Source organism: Macaca fascicularis, chromosome 1 (genome assembly GCF_037993035.2).
Source record: "Macaca fascicularis isolate 582-1 chromosome 1, T2T-MFA8v1.1".
Classification (NCBI taxonomy): domain Eukaryota; kingdom Metazoa; phylum Chordata; class Mammalia; order Primates; family Cercopithecidae; genus Macaca; species Macaca fascicularis.
Window position 1 is genome coordinate 221,685,862 of NC_088375.1, and position 16,412 is coordinate 221,702,273.

The 16,412-nt window shown below is 47.5% G+C and overlaps 1 protein-coding gene across 4 annotated transcripts in view; it reads right to left on the reverse strand.

Moving 5' to 3' along the window:
- Nucleotides 1–14,413, reverse strand: part of PDPN (podoplanin) — a 35,405-nt gene extending 20,992 nt beyond the window's left edge. For 2 of the 4 annotated variants that reach the window (XM_074019783.1, XM_005544745.5), the window contains exon 1: nucleotides 14,150–14,413. In XM_074019783.1, coding sequence (XP_073875884.1) covers nucleotides 14,150–14,216 — 67 coding nt within the window. In that variant the 5' untranslated portion in view covers nucleotides 14,217–14,413. Of the gene's footprint in view, nucleotides 1–13,905; nucleotides 14,016–14,149 lie in introns of those variants that run through there. The other 2 variants (XM_074019780.1, XM_045380311.3) reach the window with 1 other exon arrangement.
- Between the last annotated feature and the right edge of the window lie 1,999 nt (nucleotides 14,414–16,412).

Consider the following 16,412-nt stretch of genomic DNA (forward strand, 5'->3'; position numbering starts at 1 on the left):
GAAATAAACAAATGCAAATCCAGTAGAATTTTTTTTTGAGGCAGGGTCTCCCTCTGTCACCCAGGCTACAGTGCAGTGGCACGATCTTGGCTCACTGCAGCCTCAATTTTTCCAGGCTCAAGTGATCCTCCCACCTTAGCCTCCCAAGTAGCTGAGACTATAAGTGTGTACCACCATGCCTGGCTAATTTGGTTTATTTTTTGTAGACCATGGGGTCTCACTATGTTGTCCAGGCTGGTCTCAAACTGCTGGGCTCAAGCAATCCTTCCGCCTTGGCCTCCCAAAGTGGGAATTCATTTTACCACCTGTCACAGCTCTACTGACAAACAACATTTAGGGTAGAAACAGATCTACTGAACAAAGTAAGGCTCTCCCCTTGCGATGCTGAGTCTTTAGATGGGGACTTCATCTTGTTAAGTCGTCTACATAAAATTTAGCTAAGGAGCTCCTGTGCCGTTTCCATCTTGATGTGAGGGAAAAGTTTCTTCCACTCCTATTTCTGCGGACCTGCAGCTCCCTAATCTGACTGCTGGAGCAGTTTCTACAGCATTTTATCCTGAACTGGTGACACTGATTTTTAAAGTAAACAATTTACAAGCTGAGTTACCCTTGGGATTTTCAAAGGAAACCTAGGGTATTAGTCAACAGATTAAAGGAGTCTTTCATGTTGCTCAGTGTTTTCTAGCATCTTGGGCCGCCCTAGTGTCTAAATGCACAAAGGGGCCGGGCGCGGTGGCTCACGCCTGTAATCCCAGCACTTGGGAGGCTGAGGCGGGCGGATCACCAGGTCAGGAGATCGAGACCATCCTGGCCAACACGGTGAAACCCCATCTCTACTAAATATACAAAAAATTAGCTGGGCGTGGTGGCGGGTGTCTGTAGTCCCAGCCACTCGGGAGGCTGAGGCAGGAGAATGGCGTGAACCCTGGAGTTCACGCCATTCTCCTGCCTCAGCCTCCTGAGCAGCTGGGACTACAGGCACCCGCCACCACGCCCGGCTAATTTTTTTTGTATTTTTAGTAGAGACGGGGTTTCACCATGTTAGCCAGGATGTTCTCAATCTCCTGACCTCGTGATCAGCCCGTTTCGGCCTCCTAAAGTGCTGGGATTACAGGCGTGAGCCACCGCGCCCGGCCTCAACCACACCTTTTGAGTTGCCCCTTGTGTCCCATAGCCTGGCCCATCTCCTGACCTAGTGTTGAAGCCTTCTTTTGGAATATTGATGTTTTGCTTACAGCCACACCACCCTGAACACGCCTGACCTCGTCTGGACTACTGATGCAACCACTAACTTTTGAAGTCCCAAAGCTTCTTTACACAAAGAAAGCCACTCCCTAACCCAGAGCTGTGGGCCCTCAACTTCCAGTGGCCACTGGGTGTGATCGGCATAATCACTGATGCGGCCAGTGAACGTTCTTCCCCCTTCACCCCTTCCATGGAGCCTGGTAAATTGCTTACTGGACCAAAAGTTTGGCCCTGGAAAATCTAGAGAACTGTGAATTAATCTAGGCTTTGGCCTGCCTGCCACTCTGTACCCACAGACATGTCCCCTCACTGAATTTTCCTCCAGGCATACATAGCGCTAACTAAAGTCCACACTGCCCCATAGATTGCTAGTCTGGCACCATGGTAGGTATTTAGTAGATGCCTGTTGAGTGACAGCATAAGTACATTTATACATTCAGGTAGAACATTTTTTTCTGAGACAGGGTCTCACTCTGTCACCCAGGCTGGAATGCAGTGGCGCAATCTTGGCTCACTGCAACCTCCACCTCCTGGGTTCAAGCGATTCTCCTGCCTCAGCCTCTCAAGTAGCTGGGATTACAGGCACCTGCCACCACACCAGGTTATTTTTTTTTTATTTTTAGTAGAGATGGGATTACATCATGACGACCAGGCTGCTCTCGAACTCCTGACCTCAGGTGATCTGCCCGCCTCAGCCTCCCAAAGTCCTGGGATTACAGGTCTGAGCCACTGCACCTGGCCGGAACACTTCTTTAAAATTATCTTCTGTATTTATGTCCCTGCCACTGTCCACCAGGCTTCACCCCCGAGTTGTTAAACACCTTCCCCCATAATGAAAGAGATGGCGTAGCTGAAGATAGCACAGCACCTGCGAAGGGGAACTTGGCTGCGCTGCCGTTTGATTTCACACGAGCAGCAACCATGCCCACTCACTGTGGCAGGTCCTGTCGGCCCCTGCAGGCTGAGGCCAATGATGAGATGAGAACTGACTGTGTGCTATCAGCACTGGGGGCATGTGACTCTTCCGTAAAATGTAAGAGAAGCATGTCAAAGCTGAGGAGATCAGATGCGTGTCACTAGTTCCTCTGGAGAAATCAGGAGAAACCCAGCACGTGAAGATGTGAAACCACGTTCCCTGAGTTCAAGCTGGGAGGCAGTCTGCACAGTACCCTATGCCCTAGAGTTTGCTTTGGGCTCTTGTTGGGCTGGGGGGTGTCCCCTCTGGGTCACCTCCCAAAGTTGAGGGCAGCATTTTCAGGGTTTCTGCAGCTGAACTGGGCAATGAAGAAGAGGGGCCAGTGAGAGGGACTCCATTTTCCTTTCAATAGCAAGGAGTCACATAAAGTCACTAGGCAAATTGAATATTGATGTTTTGCTCACAGCCACACCATCAAGAACGGACAGGATATAAGATCCTTACGACATAATACAGGTATGACATTCTCTCTCAGTCAGATCTATCCTCTCTCCCCTTTCAAGAGGGAAAGGAACTTAAATCTCATGTGTATCTTTCACAGATCTTTGCATTTAACCTCTAAGGCAATCCACAAGGTGTTTTAATAACGAGTGCTATTTGTTGGATGTACAGGAGACTGTGCAAACTGTGGTGTCAGGTGCATGCTCTCTTGAACTTTTTTTTTTTTTTTTTTTGAGACGGAGTCTCGCTCTGTCGCCCAGGCTGGAGTGCAGTGGCGTGATCTCGGCTCACTGCAAGCTCCGCCTCCCGGGTTCACACCATTCTCCAGCCTCAGCCTCCTGAGTAGCTGGGACTACAGGCGCCCGCCACCACGCCCGGCTAATTTTTTTTTTTATTATTTTTAGTAGAGACGGGGGTTTCACTGTGTTAGCCAGGGTGGTCTTGACACCCACCTCGGCCTCCCAAAGTGCTGGGATTACAGGCGTGAGCCACCGCGCCCGGCCGCTCTCTTGTTCTTTACAGAAGCCTCGCAAACTAGTATCATCTCATTTTTTAGCTGACAATGGTGAGGCTGAGAGGTTAAGTCAACTGCCCATGAAATGAGCAAGTGTCAATGCATGGATTAGACATTACCGTCTATTCAGACTCTCAAACCCATGCTCCCAACCACTGTGTCTTCACAGGCACCAATTACTCTTGACAAGCTCCCAGTTATATTCCTCTCTACTCCTAAAGAAAGGTCTGGAGTAGACTGAGCTGCCCTAGATGGTGGCTTCTGTAGATTACTGAGGAGGGGCTGCCAAGGGCACCTGCAGGTTCATCTTTTAGCTCTATCAGTGCCCTTCCAAACCCCACCTCTCGTTCACTGCCCAGGTAAAACCCCCTTCCCTTCAGAGCTCTTCCACGTTGCCAGGAGGAAGTAATTTCCTCTAAACTAGCGTAGAATTTGATAACATTTTGGCATTTACTACCTTCTCCCTAACAGCATCTGCAAGTTCCTTGAGGGCCAGGCCCCACCCTGCTGTAAGTTTACGGCCCAGCCACTAGCACAGTCTCCGCTGCCTGAATGAATGGATGAATGACATTCATCGTTTTCAGAGTTCATGGGAGTGAAATCAACACACTCATCAAGCACAAACATGGCTCAGAACTGCTCCGTGTTCACATCAGAGGCTGCTGATTACAGCTTCAACCAAGATTACTCAACCTGGGGATACGTTTCTCTCTTGACCAAAGCAGAACATTCGCAGTCCAAGAGGAAATGAGTTCACAGTTTCGTAGACTGAAATCACAGCTCTGTAATAGACTTTTCTGGAACTCAGCTAAGGCTGGTGTCATGAACATTCCCCTTCTAGGCAGGGCCACTTAGTACCTAATGACAAAAACCTGCTTTAGAAGTGCTGTCCTGGAGCAGAGCTTCTCAATGGGGTGTGTTTGGGAAGCACTTGCCTGTCTGCTCGGAAACTGAATGGAAATCTGAGCTGATTCACTCAGGGCTGTCAGCTGAGCAGGCCCTGATTTTGCAAGAGTGACACAAGAAGCCCCTTTGCATCTGACCTCACCGTCCACCCCACGCAGCTCAGACAGCCCAGCTGTGAGCCCAGGAGGACGAGGCCTGCAGGAATGTAGAGAATGTGGCCGTTTCCACTAGCATCCCTTGGCCTCGATCCCAAGCCTGGTTTAGGACCTTGAAGTGTGCTTTGGTAGATTTTTAGAAAGTAGTTGTTTTTGGCTAAGAGGATCTCTTCTGTTCTTCCCTTGCCATTTTTCTCCCTTTGTTCTCATGTAGCGGGAAATTCAGGCAGCAAACTTCATCTCCAGGGCTTAGCTCTGACACTCTTTAGATGACTATCTTCCCAGGTATTCATCAGATACATCAATTTGGATGTCTTACTATTTACCTCAAACTCACCATATCTAGACCCAGGCATATAAATGCCTTTTCCTTACCAAGTTGGTTCCTAATCTCTCATCTCTCCTGATTTTTTATGCTTCTATTATCTGCTTTCTGTCATTCCTATGCGTCTATCCTGTTTCCTCCCTCTTCTTCCTGCCAAATGTTTACTATGTACCTACCATGTGCTCTTTTAAGCACTCTCTTCTCTAAGGGACAAGATATGTACACAAATAATTAAAATAGAGAGGAGACTCACCAAAGCAATCTTGGTAAAGACAAAGTAGACTCATACTTCCATTTCAAAACTCACTATAAAGCTGCAGTAATCAAGACGGTGCTACTGGTAGAAGCATAGACATATAGATCAATTTAATCCAGAATTAAACCTATACATTTGTGGGTAATTGATTTTTGACAGAGGTGCCAAGATTCTTCCGTGAAGAAAGAATCACCTTTTTGACCAGGCGCGGTGGCTCATGCCTGTAATCCCAGCACTTTGGGAGGCAGAGGCGGGCAGATCACCTGAGGTCGGGAGTTTGAGACTAGCCTGACCAACATGGAGAAACCCCAACTCTACTAAAAAATACAAAAATTAGCCAGGTGTGGTGGTGCATGCCTGTAATCCCAGCTACTTGGAGGCTGAGGCAGGAGAATCGCTTGAACCCGGGAAGTGGAGGTTGCAGTGAGCCGAGACCGTGCCATTGCACTCCAGCCTAGGCAACAGAAGCGAAACTCTGTCTCAAAGAAAAAAAAAAAGAAAAAAAATACCATCTTTTCAACAAATGGTACCTTGACAACTCAATACCCACATGCAAAAGAATGGAGTTGGGCCTCTACTTCATGGCCCACACAAAAATGAACTCTAAATGAATCAAAGACCCAAATATCAGAGCTAAAACTATAAAAGCAAACCCCTGTAAGCTTGGACTAGGCAATACCTTCCTAGATGACGCACCGCCAACAGGACAAGCAAAAAAACAGACACGTTTAACTTCACCAAAATTTTAAACGTTACTCAATGGTCGCTATCAAGAAATTGAAAAGAGAACCCAGTCCATAGGATGGGAGAAAGGTCTGCAATTCATATATTTAAGGGTTTAATATCTAGAATATATAAAGGAGGCTTTCAATCGACAACATAAAGGCAACCCAACTTTAGTGAGCAAAGGATTTAAACAAACATATCTCCAAAGATATACAATTGGCTAAGAAGTGCATACAAAGATGCTCAGCATCACTAATCATTAGGAAAATGCAAATTGAAACTACGAGATGTCATTTCATATGCAGTAGAATGGCTACAACGTAAACACACACACAGAGAAAGAAAACAGTGTTGGTGAGGATATGGAGAAACCAGAACACCATGCATTGTTGGTGGAACTGTAAATAGCGCAGCCACTTTGGAAAACAGAATGTCAGTTCCTCAAAAAGTTGAACAAACTTGGTGTGGTGGCATGAGCCTGTAGTCCCAGCTACTTGGGAGAAGGAGGCAGGAGGATGGCTTCAGCCCAGGAATCTGAGGCTGTAGTGAGCTATGATTGTGCCACCGCTATTCAGCCGGGGTGACAGAGCAAGACCTCATCTCTAAAAAATATTTTTAAAAAGAACGAAATTCTAGTGCATGCTATATAACATGGATGAACCTTGTAAGCATCATGCTAAGTAAACGAAGCCAGGCACAAAAGGTCACATATTGCATGATTCCAGTGATAAGAAATATCTAGAATAAGCAAATCCATAGAGACAGAAAGTAGATCGATGGTGGTCAGGGTCTAGGGTGAGAAGGAAATGGGAATGACTGCTGATGGTTTGGCGCTTTCGGGAAAGGGGAGTGATGAAAATGTTCTAAAATTGGTCCGGCGCGGTGGCTCACGCCTGTAATCCCAGCACTTTGGGAGGCCGAGGCTGGCGGATCACGAGGTCAGGAGATCAAGACCATCCTGGCCAACACGATGAAACCCCATCTCTACTAAAAGTACAGAAAAATTAGCTGGGCGTGGTGGCAGGCGCCTGTAGTCCCAGCTACTCTGGAGGCTGAAGCAGGAGAATGGCGTGAACCTGGGAGGCGGAGCTTGCAGTGAGCCAAGATTACGCCACAGCACTCCAGCCTGGGCAACAGAGCAAGACTCTCTCAAAAAAAAAAAAGAAAGAAAGAAAAAGAAAAAGAAAATGTTCTAAAATTGATAGTGGTGATGGTTGAGTAACTCTGTGACTATACTGAAGACTACTGAATTGTTTGCTTTAAATGGATTAATTTTATGGTATATGAATTAATATCAATTTAAACGTGTGAATATAATCATGAGTGCTCGAAGAGGTGACTAGTAACAAGTCAGGAAATGCTGAACTGTAAGTCTTGCTGGCTCTTATTCCTAGAAATTTGGTCTCACTGGGAGCGGTGGCTTATGCCTGTAATCCCAGCACTTTGGGAGGCTGAAGTGGGCAGATCACGAGGTCAGGAGTTCGAGACCAGCCTGACCAATATGATGAAACCCCGTCTCTACTAAAAATACAAAAATTAGCTGGTGTGGTGGCGGGTACCTGTAATCCCAGCTACTCAGGAGGCTGAGGCAGGAGAATCGCTTGAACCTGGGAGGCAGAGGTTGCAGTGAGCCAAGATCGTGCCATTGCATTCCAGCCTGGGCAACAGAGTGAGCCTCCATCTCGGGGAGGGGAGGGGAGGGGAGGGGAGGGGAAGGGAGGGAAAAGAAAAAGAAAAGAAAATAAATTTGGTCTTATCCCCACTTTCTGTTGTCGCCACATTTTGCCTCTTTACCTCCTGACCCCCACCCCCACCATCGCACCTGCCCCTAGACTGGTCTCACAAACTAGATTCAGTCTCCTATGGCTCCTTCCTCACTAATTATCTTCTGACAACCAGCATTCATGAGCCACTCCCATTCTCTATTTCTGCCTACAGAAAAAGATCCGCCCTTCCACTCAGCATGGACTCATCTGTCTCCCCAATTTCCTGCCGTTGCCCAACTCAACTCTCCTAACTCCCAGCCTTCACCACTCTTGCCAGCCCTCAATGCCCACGACTCTTCCCACAAAAAACCCGGACCGATCTAATTTCCACGCATTTGCTCAAGCTGTTTCTTCTGCCTAGACCAACTGTCCCTGCCACCTGGTCCAACCAACCCCACCATTTTTCACAGCCAAAGTCAAGTCGCATCTTCCCCAAAAGGCTTTTTCCAGCTCCTCCCAACTCCAAGATTCTCTCTTATCTCTAAATCCCTAGCAACAGACAACATCATGTGCCATGCAGGACACGACTTTATCTGTTGCCTTGTATGTTCTTTCTACATGTGTAGAAAGCACACACCCGTCTTGCCTCTCTCTGCAAGCTGCAATCACAGTGTATGCTTCCTCTCTAACTTAATGTGTGTGCTCTGTAAATGCTTAAGGGGAGAGGGACAGCATCCTTGATTTGGTACTCCCAGCATTGAGTATACTCATCATCAGCATTATGTATGCAACAAACAAAGTTAATACAAGCCGGAAAAAAAATGTTTGTAAAAATAACAAGTGGTGGTCGGGCGCAGTAGCTCATGCCTGTAATTCCAGCACTTTGGGAGGCTGAGGCGGGTAGATCACTTGAGGTCAGGAGTTCAAGGACAGCCTGGCCAACATGATGAAACCCCATCTCTACTAAACATACAAAAATTAGCCAGATGTGGTGGCACATGCCTGTAATACCAGCTACTAGGGAGGCTGAGGCAAGAGAATTGCTGGAACCTGGGGGGCAGAGGTTGTAGTGAGCTGGGATCACAACTCTAGCCTGGGCGACAGAACAAGACTCCATCTCAATCAATCAATCAATCATTCAATCAATTCAAGTGGTTTGCTGCTGTAAGGTAGTAAGTACTGGAAGGAATCAACCTCTCACTTTTCTGGGTGTCCTCAGTGGCACGGATTCAAGCTATTCCAAGCATAGCTGATTGTGCAACTAAATGGTTAGGGGTGTGGGCTCTAGGGTTGAGCAGCCTGGGTTTACATCTCACTGCTGCCATTTACAAGCTCCGTGTCTCTGTGTGGGCTACTGAACCTCACTGAGTCTCTTAATTCCTCTATAAAATACAAGAAGCTCCAGCCGAGTAGTCTGTTGTGAGGACTGAATGAAACAGGGCTTAGAAAGGGGTTCACACACACTAAGCGCTAGCTGTTATTATATTGTTAGTGCTATTAACATCAGCCATTCAGAATCTAGATCCCTTAGCTTTACAGATTCACATTTAATCTTATGGGGAGATTTAGCTCAGAACAAACTTTCCCATTAGCCAAGCTCATAAGAGGCCAGAAAACCAAATAGTTTATTTAGAACAGGAAATTGTTTTCAAACGCTTTGTATGCATATTTGTTGTCCAAGGCATGCCCTTCTCAGGAATCAGATACCTCCAAGATGCTATTTTTTGTATTTACAACAAAAGCAAAGGATGGAGCTATTAGGTGGAATAAATTTCCAGACTGTGACAAAGCAGAGATCTCTGATTCATCATAGAACCACCTTGACTGAGATCAGAATACCCCCAGACACCACACATGACACCTTCCCTACTATAAGCAGGGTTAGGGTTTGCCTTGTTCCCCACTGCCTGATTTACACTGTAGCTATTCAATAAATATTTGCTGGCTGGGTGTGGTGGCTCACAACTGTAATCCTGGCACTCTTTGAGGCCAAGGCAGGTTCAGGAGTTTGAGACCAGCCTGGGCAACATGGTGAAACTCCATCTCTACTAAAAATACAAAAACAGTCGGGTGTGGTGGTGCACACCTGTGGTCCCAGCTACTCAGGAGGCTGAGGTGGGAAGATCGCTTGAGCCCGGGAGGTCAATGCTGCAGTGAGCCAAGATAGTGCTACTGGACTCCAGCCTGGGTGACAGAGTGAGACCCTGTCTCAAAAATATACATATACATATATATTTTTATATATGAATTGATATATATTTATATGTGAATTTATATATAATTATATATGTATTTACATATGAATTTTTACATAATTATATACATTTACGTATATGAATTTATATAATTGTATATTTATATATTATATATTTACATGTGAATGTATATATAATTATAGATATAATAATAAATATTTGTTAAATCAGTTAATTCTTTGGGCAGGGAAGGTTTAAACATCAGCAAATTCTCTTTCTTCTCCTCTTCTAAGGCAAATGGATTCCCTTCTCTTTTGGGCAGGACAATATTTGCTGTATCGCAGCTTTTTAAATACAAGTTGTGTTGTGTTCTCCTGGATGGAGACACCCTGATGAACTGTGGGAAGTGCCCTGTTCTCATCAACATGTTAAAAATATTCTCGCATGCCCCTTTCCTGCTTCCCATTTACACTCTGCATGACTGGCATTTGTACATGTGCAAATATTAACAATGGTGATTATTACCCCAGTGGCTCAGGGTTGGTCTCCCTCTACTGCCTGGGACACTTTGTGGCCCGGCCCCTCTGGACAGGGGTCAAGAGCACATCTTTTTCCGGATGTGTGTGTGTGTTTGGTGGGGAGGGGGGGAACTGGTTCATTAAATTTAGCATTGCCTCACAATGTCAGCTTTCAGCTCCTCAAAAAACTACATGAACGAGTTGGCCATACCTGCGTACTTCCCCCTGGACTTAGCTTGATTCCCCTCAAAGGACAAATCCATCTTTGAGCAATTCTCAAGGCAAAGACACTCAGCCAGATGAAAAGGAGGGTGAGCCCTCCTACCTCTTTCGGCCGACACTCAGGGGAGCCTGCCATCAACTGGCTGGCTGCCAACAGGCTGGTGGACGGGCGCTGTGGTTAGACATGTGGGAAGGAAACGGTCACCTTGTTTTCCTGCCTTGGATGGAACTGGCAGAATTCCAGTTATTCCCTACCGGGGCTCCAGCTCACAGCCCCTGTATAAAATGCCTAATCACGGAGCTTTATCTCTTGCCCAGCAAATGAGAATCCTAAGACTCATCACAATAACTGTCTACTTGGAAGTGTCCAGCACCCTCCATCAGTTGATTCTCTTCAATAAAACGTGCACACCGGGTATTTCCCTGAGAGGTTTTGGGGCATCAAGAGTGGCAAGGCCTCCTGGAAGAGCCCTACAGGTTCGATTCAGATTCGTCAAATGAATTTCACCAGGGTAATCCTGAGTAGTTCAGTTCTTGCTCCCTCCTCCTCCCCCCGTCGTATTTCCACAAGTTATAACCTGGCATGCCTGCTCTCCAAAGCCAGAAATATGACAAATATTCAGATAAGCCGATGGAATTTAAAAGTGCACATTCATTGCCTTGCTGGTGAGGACTGCAGGGCACACTTTAGAATGTGAGGTGTGCCTCTCTCAAAAGTGCATGTAGTTCAAATTCTGCATCTAGTAACACACCAAGAACTCAGGAAACGCTTAATAACTATTTGCAGAATGAATAAATCAATCCTATTTTAATGTATTGTGACAATTTCATTCTTAAAAGGATATTATGGAGAACATTTAATGGGAAAGAATTTTCGTATCTTTAGAAAATTTTGTTTTTATGTTTAAGGGGCTTAAAGTGAGGTTAACCTTTAATTTCAAGCTCAACCTCTTTATTTTTTGTTTATTTATTTATTTTTTTGAGACGAAGTCTTGCTCTGTTGCCAGGCTGGAGTGCAGTGGCTCACTGCAACCTCCGCTCACTGCAACCTCTGCCTCCCGGGTTCAAGCAATTCTTCTGCCTCAGCCTGTAGCTGGGACTACAGGCGCACACCACCATGCCCAGCTAATTTTTGTATTTTTAGTAAAGATGGGGTTTCACCATATTGGCCAGGCTGGTCTCAAACTCCTTACTTCATGATCCGCCCGCCTCGGCCTCCTAAAGTACTAGGATTACAGGCGTGAGCCACTGTGCCCAGCTCTTCTTTTCTCTCTCTCTCTTTTTTTTTTTTTTAATGGCAGAGTAGTGTAGTAAAAAGAGCTTGAGGTTTGAAGTTAGACCTATTTTTCAAACCCAGTTCTGGTATATTCCAAGATAAGAGCATGTAATTTACAGGTGTTACAAGGATCCAAAGAGGTAGCTAGAAACATTCCTAGCACGTGGCGGGCGATGGGAATGGAAGGATGGTCTTGTCCTTTTTTCTTGGTCTGACCCTCCACTGTCACGCCAAGGCTTGGGGTCCTTATAATTCTACAGTGTAGAGTCCCTCAGGTGCTGCTCATTTTATAGAAGCCAAAGAAAGTCAGGGGTTTAGTTCCTTCGGCCACGTCCAGACTCAGTCTTCTCATGCCTGGACACACTTTTTAAATTGTGCTTTTCTATATTCAATGCTATTTTGGATCTTATACACCAGTGCAATGCAGAGACCGCCCTCACAAAGCCTCTAACAGACCTGATCTTTATTAAGTGCCTTCAGTGCAACAAAAACTCTTAACAACTCATGAGGATTTCAGGGCCTCCAAACTGGCAAGCGTTTCGGGGAAATCACAGGGAAATTTGTTGGCCGCATGATTAATCCTGGGTGGATTGGTCCCGGAAAAGCCCATGTGGGTTAGCAGCGAGCAGCAGCTTGCAGAATCTCACAAAATAAACTGTCCAACGAAGAGGCCCCGAAAACGTGCCTTCCCGATGAAAGTTCAGCATGAGGGTGGGGCCTGACAAAGGAAGAAAACGCCAGATGTGTGGACAACAGACCTCCTTTGAATCCACTAACACCCAAAGAGATGACACATGGGACCAGATTATAAAACTGAACCAGATTATAACGCTGGAGGAGGGAAAGCCAGTAGGGCGCAGGATCTTATGAAAAGGATCATAAAATTCATCACCGTAATTACCCCCCAGCCCAGCTCCCCAACAAAAGCCAACTATAGCCTCCCTCAGTAATGTTATTCATCCATATTCAAGTCGCCTCGCTCATTATTCTCAGACAAAAAGCCTACTGGGCCTCTGCTCCTCTGGCAGCCAGGCAACTCAGCACCCACCCTCACTCAGCCAGCCCCCCATACCACTTCTTTCTTTAGTAGTGGAGTTTCCAGCACCAACGACGGTTTTTCGGTTTTAATGCCATCTTTTAGGAGTACCTTTGACATTCAGGAGCTGGCTGAAGAGAATCACAGCTAAAGCTTCCCTGGGCAAAAACAAAGGATGTTACCCAGCCGCTTTTTCTTTAGCAGGGCTGAGATGCTGAAGTGAGGGCACTCCCTCACTTTGCCCTGGTGAGCACAAAACGGTGTCATTTGCACATTGTCTCGCCAGAAAGGAAATGTAACTGAAAATACAGAACTGTATATATTCCAGTGGAAAGAGAAGTTCCAAAGATAGGACTGCCACGAATAACCCATGGCCCCTATAAAAAGAGTTGCTCTGTCCCTTTGAAGCAGACAGCCCAGCACAGAGCAGTACACTCTATCATTTCCCTGAGATTGGGTATTTTTGTCTGTGTGGACAACTGTAGGAGCCCAGGTTAGGAGCACCCCTCCTGCAAACCACCCTCTCCAAAAGTATTCCTCTGGGCCTAGGCCTACGTTGATCCTCAATTTTTGGAAAATGTTTACTTTTCACAGCACAGCTCAGCAACTTCCAGCCCCAAAGATCACGAATTAGCTTACAATTCCTTCAACCAACATTTAGTGAGCAACTACTATGTGCCAGGCATTGTTTCGGCTGTGGGGAATCAAGGCTGCATGTAAGCTGCGTCCTTCGGAACATGTGTTCTATTGAGGAAACATAAAAATAAAAACCCAAGAAAAGAAACAAAATGTTGACAGATGTCAACGGAGACCACCAACACAGCAACCCAGCAGGAAGAGGTAAGGCTCCAGGAGCGGACAAAGGAGAATAGAAGCTGTGGACGCCCCCACCCCAACATGGGACCCAATACATTTAAAGCCTAAGGAGTCAGCAACAGGCATTCAGTCACTGTACTTGTTGCCCAAGATGAACACGTGGCTCAAACCCACTTAAACCTCAACGTTCATAACGTGTAACAATCTTCATGCACTCATACCGCTCGGAAGCCTCCACTTGGATCCTTTCCACACACACCATCCTCTCTAAGGAGGATAAAGGAGGCCTCTTCCAGTCCAGTGATGGGGTGCTGAGGGCGTCCAACAGGCAGGGCACCAGACTAGGTAGTCTCAAGGGGGACCAGGGCCACCGCAGAGAGGGGAACCCTCCTCTTGGCCCCAGCCCTCCTGAACGTCCCTCCCGATTCTATGGGGCCAGCTTCTCCCGAGGCGTGCGTATTCCTCCAACACACCGCCCCAAGGTAAGGAAACCCCAGGCACTGCTGCCAGCAAGCGGGGCTGCCTACTGTGAACCTTCCACCCGATCTCTCTGGCGCTGCCGACTCGGAGGGAGGCCCCCTCTGCTGCCCACCTCGCAGCCTGTGGATTCCGGGGCTCCTCCCTGCACACCCGCGCAGCTGCGTCTTTGGGACCTGGCACCGGCTAAGCCGCTGCCTCTCCTCCTCCGGCGCTGAGCCGCCTGGCACGCACACACCCTCAGCTCCCCCGCGCTCCCCTGGACAACCTCGAATAATACCAGGCCCGGGCATTCCAGCAAGTCTCTGCTCGCTCGTCCCCATCAGCGACCGCAGGAAGCCACTTGCGCTGGGTCTTACCTCCTTCTGCCAGGACCCAGAGCGATGCGCTTCCCAAAACGAAGAGCAGAGCTGACACCTTCCACATCGTTCCCGTTGAGTTGCTCTCCTAGGGGCCGAGCAGCAAGTTTCTGCGCTGGGGGAAGATTAAAAAGCGCCGCGGCCACAGGCCCAGCCTGGAGGAGCGCGACGGTGGGGGCCGGAGCGGTGGAAGCAGGAGCCCCGGCGCGGGAGGGTGCTCGAGCTTCCCAGACCTCAGGCAGCCGGACAGCAAACTTTGCAGTTGAGAACTTTTCCGAGCGGAGTCAGCATTTATCTCTCCCGAGGAGGCGGGGGAGCGGGGTCGGCCGCAAGGTGGTCTCCGTCCGGGCGCGCTAGGCCCGCCCTCGGGCTCTGTTTGGCCGGCGCCAAAACGATGATCTCAGGCCAGGTTTAAAGTTACAGGGCCGCAGCTGCGGGGGCCGCCAGGACTGTGGGCCCTGGCAAAATAGGCTTTTCTTCTGTTCAGCAACAGGAGGGAAAGGGACCACATGCAACAAACGGGGTTTAAAAAATTATATATAAATTTTTAAAAACCTATATTTATTATTCTTTTTTTTTTTCTTTTAAGAGCAAGGCACAAGTCTGTTTTTCTTATTATGGGCAGAAGTGAGAAGTAAACTGTTCCTTGAGTGGCCAGTAGTTTTAGAACCAAGCATGGGGTTGTGCCTGTAAATATTGAATTTGATGGCTTAAAAAAAAAAAAGTTGGCCGTCATCTGGGTGGGCCGGAGGCTGCCCGCGCTGGTCAATTGCGCCCTTGTCCCGGGGACGGGAGCGGGTGGGCTCCGGAGGGCTGTCCCAGAGCTGGCTGGTGGGGGAGTTTGGCAGAGCGGGTGGCTTTGGCAGTTTTGAAACAGAGGCTGAATTCCATCCGCCTCTCCCGACCAGGAGATCCAGCCCTGCGATGCTGTGGCCCACCGGCGTGCGCAGTTGGATTAGGCCGGGCCAATTGGTGACCCATCTGGTCGCCAAACCTGTGTCCCCTTCCAGGCCGAGCTCACCCTCTTTATTCCTGAGTTTGCCCCCATAATCCTCACTTTACTGGTTTAAGCAATCTTGCCTTGATCTCAGGTACCAGATATCAGCAACCGGAGAACTTACGTCTTTTACTTTAATTCCTTCTGAATTGTTGGAATTAAAAAAAATAAATAAATAAGAAGAACAGGAGTTTGGGAAGTGGTCTCTGCTCCACTCCCAGATGCCACAAATTCCTTTCAACAAAAGAACGTAACGCTGTCTCGAAGCGCCACACTGGGTGAAAATTGTTTTCAGATGCTTATCTTTGACTCCTCCCCATTATAAATTTACTATCTAAGAATCGCAGGAGAGATTGTTTTAAATACCCAGTTTCCTGGATTCTACTCCAAACTCATTAATCAGACCTTTTGGGAATTCCTAGTTTAAACCAGTGTCGCAGGAGAACTTGTCCCCAGGAACATTTGGTAAACCTTACCCTTCATCATAGCTTCTCAGCCGGATCTACCTGGGGCGTTGGTTATGCAGGTGCAATTCCGTTGTGGGGTAGTGAGAGATTCTGCATTTCTAAAGATCTCCCTGGTAACATCTTGTCCTGAGGCTACAAACAGGAGCTGAGCCCCTGAACCAAGAAGATGAGGGGTGGGGGCAACACCCCTAGAGCCAAGGGGTTGGAAATGGAAGGAGAAAACTAGTGATACAGATAATCTTTCTTGAACTGACTTCCCCATCTTGGAGATGCATTTTATGACTCTAGTGTCAATAATGTCTGTTGACAGGAGGAACTGTGCATTGTCTGTTGAGCCTGTTAGATGAAGAATAGATGCAAATCTATTTTGCGTATGTGTAACTCCAAGGTCACACTCAGAAAGAAAGATGGCCTGCTTTATTTAAAAGATTGAAACACGGCCGGGCGCGGTGGCTCAGGCCTGTAATCCCAGCACTTTGGGAGGCCGAGATGGGCGGATCACGAGGTCAGGAGATCGAGACCATCCTGGCTAACACGGTGAAACCCCGTCTCTACTAAAAAAATACAAAAAAAACTAGCCGGGCGAGGTGGCGGGCGCCTGTAGTCCCAGCTACTCGGGAGGCTGAGGCAGGAGAATGGCGTGACCCCGGGAGGCGGAGCTTGCAGTGAGCTGAGATCCGGCCACTGCACTCCACCCTGGGCAACAGAGCCACACTCCGTCTCAAAAAAAAAAAAAAAAGATTGAAACACAATGAAACCTAGGTGGGGGAGATTGGGTTACATGCAACTAATTTAGAGG